The sequence below is a fragment of the Rhagoletis pomonella genome, unplaced genomic scaffold (assembly GCF_013731165.1).
Source record: "Rhagoletis pomonella isolate Grant_MI unplaced genomic scaffold, Rhpom_1.0 Rhpom_scaffold_00011, whole genome shotgun sequence".
Lineage (NCBI taxonomy): Eukaryota > Metazoa > Arthropoda > Insecta > Diptera > Tephritidae > Rhagoletis > Rhagoletis pomonella.
In genome coordinates, this window is record NW_023458565.1 from 10,289,612 (window position 1) to 10,299,448 (window position 9,837).

Here is a 9,837-nt window from a genome sequence, read left to right on the forward strand (position 1 = left end):
TAACTTCTTAGCCCAAATGAAAGAAAAGAAAATTTACATTTTTATTGAATTTTTGCAAATCCACCGTGGTAGGGAAGCAAAAGAAGCTGTGCGCACTGGGGTAGCTGACTGACGAATGGACTTTAGGAAAATGTCGAAAAAAAACACATTCCTGTTTACCTATTTCTTCAAGTGAAAGTAATGCAGCAAAGACGGACGAGAAAAATGTCAACATGCCAACTGCATAAGAGGTATTTTCAAGAAACTTAAAATGAGGCTATGATGAATGTGTATGCTTATACATTAGGGTGGTCCAAAAAGAGTAAAGTCAGAATTGTAATACTCTCATCCCCTAGGATTGTTCCATATTGAAAAAATGTATATCCCTATTTTTTTACTTTTAAATCAAAAAATATTTAGAGGTCGCTCAAAGTTTTCCATGTATTTTTATATGGGAAAAATAAATTTTTTCGTAGAAATGGTATAGAATTCTTGAACATCCATATTTTTAGATCGGAAAACTCTGGTTCTCTTCAGGATACTTTCAATAATAATACCCAATTGTTTTAATTAACCATATTTTAAAACTAACGATTTTTTATTGGTCGCCCCATTGCAATTTTCGGGGTTTTTGTGGGTTTTTAGCGGACCTGTAAATTATAGTTGCGATGAAAAAATGGTTAAATGAACAATTGGATATTAGTATTGGGAATCTCCTGCAGATAAACAGAGTTTTCTGGTAGAAAAATATTGATTCTTAACAATTCTATACCATTTCTACGAAAAGTTGTTTTTTCCCATATATAAAATACATGAAAAACTTTAAGCGTTTTGAGAGACCTCTAAATATCTTTTGATCTCAAAATAAAAAAAAATAAGGGTATATTTTTTTCGGTATAGAACAATCCTAGGGAGCGAGAGCATAAAAATTCCGACTTTTCTTTTTCGCATGCATTTTTGAACCACCCTAATATACATACATATACCCAACTTACGCACACTTGCAAGCCAGCTCATGCATACATATATCAGTGCTGGGCCTTCCAATGTAATGTGACCGCAAATATTATTAAGGGATTTGGAAAATTCACCCCCTACATGCTGCTATTTTTGGACTTTATGTAAATTTAATTGCATTAATGCCTTTAGATTGATAGGAAATATGTAATGAAGTATTTGCAATTTTGGATCTTTTTAGATAGTATATACCCTACAGGGAGTGACGTTAGCTGATACCTAATTTTAGTATGTTTATGTGAACAAAAAGCTAACTACTTTTGTCTGGCGATGGCCAAAAAAAAGTCAGACCTGGATATATCTGCATTACATGTCAACTAACTTGTAACTAACTACTTTAGGACATAAAATATCAACAAAAAGCATTTATTTATTTTTTATTTATATTTATTTAATTTATATTCAACAATGCATATTTGTTTATTTGTTGACATATTCTGCAGTAGGTGATCCTAGATTCGAATTCCCTCAGATATAACATGAAAGTGATAATATAAAATATTCATTTTATTTTTCCTGAATTCGAAAAAGTATTTGTGAAGTGCAGAAAAAAATTTATGCAAAGTAGTTTTTGCATGAGGACTTTTAAATAGAAACTTGTAAAGAAAAAAAACTCCCGATTGCATCTGTATGACTCCTGCACGACATTACAACTCTTTTAAGTTGATTTTGTTGTTGGTGATAATTTTTCACTGCAGAGTATGTTTGTGTGTACATTAGTTCGCCGTATACCTCTGAGTCGTATGTTATTTTTCATAGCAATATGGAAAAAAAAATTGGCTGTTGCTCTTTTAAATTTTTCGTCACATCTTCGGCATTTACTATCACATCTTAAGGTATGATATGTATGTATATCAGTGGTTTTGTCTCGAGGAGGAAGTTTGTGTTCCAAAGTGGTTTGACCACAACCGTATCCCGTTCCAGATCTCAGTATCTACCGCCATAGCGTACCATCCTAATGTCAGTAATTTAAATTTGTCCAAAAATCTTTAAACTTTTGCTAAGGACGTACTTCGACTAGAAGGCAATTTCACATTGTTTTTTTTTTTGCCGAACGTTGGGGTCGCCTTTTAACATTTTTCGGCATTGTCTCGAGGTGGAAGTTTTTTTTTTGTTGGTTTTGTTCCAAAGTTCAATGCCCTCAAGTATAGATAACACGTTCTAGTACTTAACCACCAGATCTCAGTTCTTATCTCCTTAACGTACCACCCTAATGTCAGTTAATAAAAGTGCATCAAAAATCATTAAACATTTGCTTCGCATGTATTCGGATTATGCGAATAGTAAAGAATTCATTGCCGAATAGAGATGTCACCGAAAGATGCAAAAAGATGATCTCTAGGTTCGACCAGTTCTCTTGTTCGAACAAAATGAAATCGAAATCGTCTTTCAAAGATATTGAAGACAAACTTTTTTTTGCTTGCAAGGGGATACGGACTAATGTACGTAAGTATATGTGTCTACCCTTTTCTTGGGTTCATTTTGAATAATAAAATATGCCTAATGCATAATCTGATAAGAAAGAATGCAAAATGAGCGTGAAGTAATATTTTAAAGTTGATTGTGGGTGAATCTCCTTAGCTTGTGTCTGCCTACGCGTTGTTACTATTCTTCTTCTGAATAGTCGGGTCTTTCCCCTGGTTCACCGCCAAAAAAAATGTATGTTTTATAGCCCTTTAAATTTTAGTGTCACAAAGTGCAAGTTTCAAATAGCTGGGACTTATTTTCGATGATATGAAAAAAACTAGCAACACCTTCAAAAAAAAAAAACTTTCAAAAATCACTACTTTTCTAAGTAACACCCAATAGGTTTAAAGACAGCATCCGGCAGCTTGTCTTTGCCGTTTCATTTAACAATTCGAATTTTGTAAAAAAAAACACCATTATACATACTTATACTTCTAAAAAAGTTTCTGTTACGGTGTTGATATTCACAAAAAATGTTACGTATTTTTCTACATAGATAGCCTTCAGACGTAGATTCCATTTGGTATTCACAAAAAATTTTACGTATTTTACTACATAAATAGCCTTCAGACGTAGATTCCATTTGGTTTTGTTGGATTTCTTTACTCAAAGTACTTTTACGCGTTTATAACTTTTCCCTTTGAAACCCCCATAATGTTGTGCTTGGGCGAAGACCGATAGAAAATAAAGAGGGGAACTGTGAACGGTTTTCGCTTGTTCGAGGATCCCTTTAGCCAACTTACATGTAAGATCCCAATTCTGTATCGGTGACCAAAATTTTTTATCTGACAAACTTTTTCATTTATTTTTCCATAAAAAAAACTGTGACAAGAAATTGTCACTGATACAGAATAGAGCCGTTAATGATGAAAAAGTCATATCTAGAAAGTTTTTCCCCAATTTTGGCCGCACTGTGTGTGCGTAAAAATAGGTAGATGCTTCGAAAAGCTAGGTAAAATCAGATTCTGCATAGAAACATTGTGCTGTAGTTTTTCTTGAAGAGAATAGTAAGGAAGATTTTTCGGGAATACATGGATCGCTGACAGCGTAATTGATACGTCCGTGCCTGTAGATACGTATGTACTACTATGTTCCTTCCGCAGAGGTTCGCACTCTGGGTAGCACCTTACTTATTAAAAACACGTACACGACACATTAAATTCGACATTTGTTCTTTCGGTGGCAATCTTTGAAGCAAGTAGGGATTAACCTAACCTAATTCATTTTGTGTTGTCAACGTTGAAGCCTCCCACACTACGGGCGTATGCATTTGTATGCAGCTTTTCACTCTGTCAATTACTTGTTGTAAAATTAAATCTCTCACCGCGAGCTGAGTGTGTGTGGATTAGTCGGGCAATTATCCAAATACATTGTGGTGTGGATTAAACTGAGCTTTTATGTTACTAAGTGTAAACATTGTGCGAAGTACCCTTTATGTATTTAAAAAGAAATTACTATGAAATAATGCAGCAGCTCTTCGATTCTTTTATTTTTTTCTAATCATATCGGCTACTAGTTTGCATTTTTTTTTTTTTTTAATTTCGTGATTGGCGCTCTAACCGGTGAAGTGATTTTGGGTCAAGACTTAGATAGATACAAGGGCGAAAGACAAGGTGAAAAAAGGGCCAGATAAAAACTCCGTTAAAACGATACCGCAAATAAAAGAAAAAAAATGCCGAAAATATTTGTTGCATAATGGACGACGAGAAGTACGTTTTAACAGATTTTTCTCAGGACAAGAATTGCATATTACCGATTCTCGAGAAAATGACGCTGAAAAACTGAGAGCAAGCAATAAAAATTACGAAATCTTCTAAGAAATCCTTGCGACAAAAAGCAGCTCATTTGTGACACCGGGGTCAATCAACAGTCAGATTTGCTCAACATTAAACTGGTTCGAGGTATAACGTAAATCTCGTGATTACTCGTGAAAGAGAAATGAAGGCTAAAAAAACGTAGTCAAAGATCGGAAAAATTTGAAAAGAAAGTGGTTTAGGCGCGACTGCTAACACGAAACACCTGAATGTATGCTGTGTACAGGGTTGCATATCTCATATTTAACTAGCCAATATTGGCCATTTAAGTGCAGATTAAATGTATGATCTGAAAATGAATAGTGGAAGTTCATCAACAATCTCTACTTAAGTGGGCCATCTGAAATTGGGCCTAAGTGTAGCGTTTTCTCATGTAGGTTTTAAACTTTATCTGCCTTTTAAAAACACTTTTTTAGTAAAAAAATTATGTTTAAAGGGCAGATAAATTTTAAAAACTACACGAGAAAACGGCACTAAATAAAGTTATGTCAAAAACTTTGTATTTATTTTAAATGCATTTTTAATTTGGAGTTTGCAATACATTTTATTCGCAGTGCAGAAGTTGATATCTTTTCGATCAGTTAGTGGTATTGTATAAAAAACAAGTAAGAAAGTCTAAGTTCGGGGGGATCCGAACATTAAATACCCGGCGCAAGTATTAAATATATGTTTTTTCACCTCTCCGAAACCTTCCGCTAGATGGTAAGCCGGGGTGTATCAATTTTGAGTAAATTAGCGTCCTTCAATTTCGAAATATTGAAGTTTCAAGCATTTCTGAAATTTACCGTTATATGAGAAGCGGCCGTTATTTTAGTCCGATTTCAATAATTTTCAACGTTTTGCTTATACATATGTGGCAAGCACAATAACCACACCGAGTTTGGTACAAATTGGTAGAACAGTTACCGATATACTTATATGTGATCATAAGTGGGCGGTGCCACGCCCATTTTCCAAAATTTTACCATAAACGTATTTCTTGGTAAAGAATTGTTGCAAGCATCAATTTTGAACAAATTAGCTTCAATATTTACTGATTTATCGAAGATTATGTATCTAAATTACCGTTATATGGGAGGGGGGCGTGGTTATTGAGCGATTATAAAAATTTTCGGCCATTTGGTATGTTGTGCGAAGGCCAACAACTGTGCCAAGTTTGGAAGAAATTGACGCAGCGGTTACCAAGATATACACATGTAACCATAAGTGGGCGTGGCTACGCCCATTTTCCAAAACTTTTTAATATTCTTATTTTTCGTCTAAAAATTATTGTAAATATCAATTTTGAGTGAATTATCTTTAGTAGTTACTAAAATATCGCAGTTTTCGTATTTCTGAAAATTACCGTTATATAGGAAGTAGGCGTGGTTATTGTCCGATTTCGCCCATTTTCAATACCAACCTACCTTGGATTAAGGGAAACCTACATACCAAATTTCGCTGAGATATCTCAATTTTTGCTCGAGTTATCGTGTACACGGACAGACGGACGGACAGACAGACATGGCTTAATCGATTTCTTTTTTCATTCTGATCATTTATGTATACATTTGTCTATATCTATCTCGATTCGTTTTGGCTGTTACAAACAACCGTTATGTGAACAAAATTAATATTATACCCTTGTGCACAAGTGCGCTCGGGTATAAAAATCCAAAAAGGGATATAGATACAATTCTTTTTAATTTCAAAATTATTTAAATTTTATATTTTTCGAATTTTATTAACTTTTTTTATGTAGTCCTAGCCTTAAATATCACCATTAAAACGATACCAGAACCATTTAGACCTACATTAGTTTTTGAGATATTCAAAAAATAAACTTCCGCAATCGGGGAAATTGTGACATTTTTAGTTTTCGAAAAATTTTTTTTCCTTGTTACATGCTAAGAAAAGTGCTGACCAAAATTCATCCAAATCAAAAATAATCGATTCCAACCATTAAACGATTTGACATGGATTTACCCATATGTATCTTGAAAAATTTATCAGGATTGATGAATTATGATTACAATTTTTTTTTCACTTTACCCCTGAAGCAACTTATCCCAGAGTAGCTTTGAGAAAATAAAGTACTCCTTTGATCTCTTTTTGCCGAAGGTTTGAAGAGAGTATGTACGTACAGTGACGAGCAAAACTGTAACATGATGTAACACTTTTTATTGCAGCCACCGCTATCTTTCATAGTTCTAACGACTTTCATACTTTTGTTGTATATTCTTATTGGTACACTCCTACTCCCGCTCTCATAACGATTTGAGGTCAATCCAACAACAATAAAAAAACCTGGAGACAAAAATGTAAGTTAAGGCAAATGTTACAGTTTTGCACTCACTCTCAGTTTTGCATTTTACAGTTATCTTTTGCTTAGTTGGAAGTCAGATGACTTTTTTCTGTATTGTAATTTATTCAAGAAGTGATCACCAATAAATAATGTGGTTAATCAGGAAACATAAATGTAAATAATAGATTTACTGCGAAAAGGCGGGACCGCAGGGAAAGTGGCAAAAAAAACGTGGAGTTTGCCACATGAAAATGTTAAGACTGAGAAAAAATATAGCCTAAAGTGTTACTAAGGACAAAGAAAGTCTGTCAAAATATATTACAGTCCGATATCTTGTGAGCTTAGTAGCAAGTAGCGCTGCAGGCACTACTACAGAAGCGCTTAAGGTATTAAAATTGAATGCAAATCAGTAGATAGTGAGGCGAAAAATTGCCAAATTGAGCAAAATGGATCATAAAAGAAGAAAAAAGCAAATTTGATCAAAATACATGTGCGAGTGTGGCAGCGTTTTGCTGCATCGCACGAAAACCGGACCGTTGCCTATTGGGATATGTTAGGCCTTACAGAATGCAATAAAAAACACATTTTTAAGATTTAATTGAGGGTTATTTGGTCTGACAAGACTAAATTAATAGCTTTCAATCAGATGGCCGGGCATGGTATTGGATCAAAGGCCCAAATTAAGCCTAAGCGCATCATGTAAGGCAAACTGTGAATCACAGTGGTCGGTCAATATTACTTTTGGGGTTGTATTTCAAAAATGTTGTTGATCCGTTTGTACGCATTATGCGTAAGGAACAGTATCTGTTCATATTTTAACAAAATTTGCAAGATGTAGTCGAAAAAATTAGAGTTTCTGCTGAAAAAGCAACCAAAACACACTGCACATGTTCGCAAAGACTGGAACAAAAGCAGAAATTTGCTAATTTGAAATGACCTCCACAATCCGAGGACATGAATCTCATCGAGAATTTGCGAAATCAACTAAAAGCGCATCTTACTAAGTAGCCACGTCCGTCCAATGGAGTACATGAGCGGTGAAAGCACACCAAGGATATATGGGAGGCTATACCTCCTGAATTTTTACAGACATACACATTAGGTATGCCAAATTGCAACCAGGAACTAAATAAAGCAAAAGCATACTGAACATTGGGTTAATAATTCTTTTTTTTTATGAAAATTGTCAAAAAGTTATTAAAAATATATGAGTGCAAAACTGTAACATATGCCTTAATTTACATTTTTGTCTGCTGGTTTTGTAAATGTTGTTGAATTGACTTCAAATCGTTATGACAGAGGAAGCAAAGATGTACCAATAAAAATATACAACAACCGTATGAATGTCGTTAAAACTTGGAAAGATAGCGACAGCTGAAATAAAAAGTGTTACTCCATGTTACAGTTTTGCTCGTCACTGTATGTGCAATGCCTATTCGTGTTTTTGTACTTTCACATTTCTAAGTATGTGCATTAGGGTGGTCCAAAAATGCATATGAAAAAGTAAAGTCGGATTTTGTATGCTCTCACCCCTTACGATTGTTATATATCGAAAAAAAATTTAATTTTTTATTGAAATCAAAAAATATTTAGTGATCTCTCAAAACGCTCAAAGTTTTCCATGAGTTTAATATGGGCAAAAAAAAACTGCGTAGAAATGGTACGGGATTCCTGAAAATCGATATTTTTCGATCGGAAAACTCTGGCTCTCTTCCGGAGATTTCCAATAATAATATCCAGCTATTTATTTAACCATTTTTTCATAGCAACTAATCATTTTTTCATGTGGCAAAAACCCACAAAAACCCCCGAAAAATGCAATGGGGGGACCTCTAAATATTTTTTGATTTGAAAATAAAAATTAGGGTATACTCTTTTCTATATAGACAATCCTAGGGGGTGAGGGCATTAAAAATTCCGACTTTACTGTTTTTGGACCACCCTAATGTGCATGCATATATATCTTACATATGCATGTATTTGCATGTATTCGTCTGATTAATGGCGGTCATAAAAATTGTATATACACCGTCCTGACATTTATGGCTTAAAAACCGCACATTTGTTTAATTCCGCTTCCATCCATATCCTTCTTTTCGCTGTTTGACCACAGCACAGTTTAGCAGTGTTGAATAAATTATGATACGTTGGTCAGTTAGTGTTGGTGATAATCATAATTTTTGGTCAGAATCAAACCACATTCATATTGGAGTCGGATACCCAGCGGGCAATTTGAAGAGCGCTTTAAAATCACTACTTTCAGCTTGGGTGTTTTCAATTATACCGTTTTCTTAGAAGCTTTATTAGAAGATCTACGAATAAGTAGGCCTAAAATATATTCAAAACGAAAGTTGGAAATATAAAGTCATTCATACAAAGGTGTCTCTCTGCAACATAGGGAAGTGTTCTTAGCCTAATTTACATTACATTACATTACAATTACATGATTTTAATAATTCCAGATTTTTATAGGACTTTAAAAGAAATCAAAATTTATAATTACTGAAGCTATCGGAGAAATATTTATTTCCTCCATATAGGAACAAAATTCAACAGAAGAATAAAATAGCTCAAAAGGCTCGACCGAAATTTTTTATGCTGCCATTTAAAATTGCTATGAATCATCCGGAATTTTATTTTTTCTGAACCGACTTCGATCGCATAAAACTCTCCCTGCAATACTAAATAATTTTTTTTTTAAATATTTTGAAACAAAAAATATTAAGCTTCTTGTATAATGAAATCATTTTCACACATTTGCGACAGACACACACACACACACTAACTAACTAACTAACTACCTAACACAGCCTGCGACCACCCTTTTTTTACTCACACTTTTCTCACGCCGTACTTTTCTTCTCCTCAACAGAACCCAGAAAAGACAAGACTGATGCACCACACGGTGGTAATGGCACACTATCACCCAATACCGAACAGCCATCATGTCAGAGTTCAATGTTGCCACCACCAGGTGGCGGCCAAAGCGGTGGCCCGCAATCGAATCACACTCACGTGCAACACGTCAGTGGTGGTGGTGGTACCGGTGGTGGCCATGGCGGCAACGGAAATAGTGGCAACACTTCTGGCAGTCGTGATCAGCATGACGGCGTACATATACAGAATTCCAAATTGGAACGTCCCAATACGCTTGGCACCAACAAAGTGTCACGTCGTGTGAACATTTGTTATCATAATGAGCATTGTAAGTTCGTTTTTTTCGCCTTTCGTTTATGTTTTGCATTTAATACTATGCGCCGTTAGACGTTGTGTACT

At 34.7% G+C, this 9,837-nt stretch overlaps 1 protein-coding gene across 6 annotated transcripts in view; it reads left to right on the forward strand.

Annotated features, from left to right (window-relative positions):
* The window catches only part of LOC118746601 (neurogenic protein mastermind), a 245,926-nt gene that overhangs the window by 181,801 nt on the left and 54,288 nt on the right, over window positions 1–9,837 (forward strand). For 4 of the 6 annotated variants that reach the window (XM_036480444.1, XM_036480443.1, XM_036480445.1 and 1 more), the window contains exon 2: window positions 9,434–9,766. The exons of the other annotated variants lie outside the window; for them this stretch is intronic. In XM_036480444.1, the coding sequence (XP_036336337.1) occupies window positions 9,434–9,766 (333 nt within the window). The remainder of the gene's footprint in view (window positions 1–9,433; window positions 9,767–9,837) is intronic. 6 annotated transcript variants of the gene reach the window in all.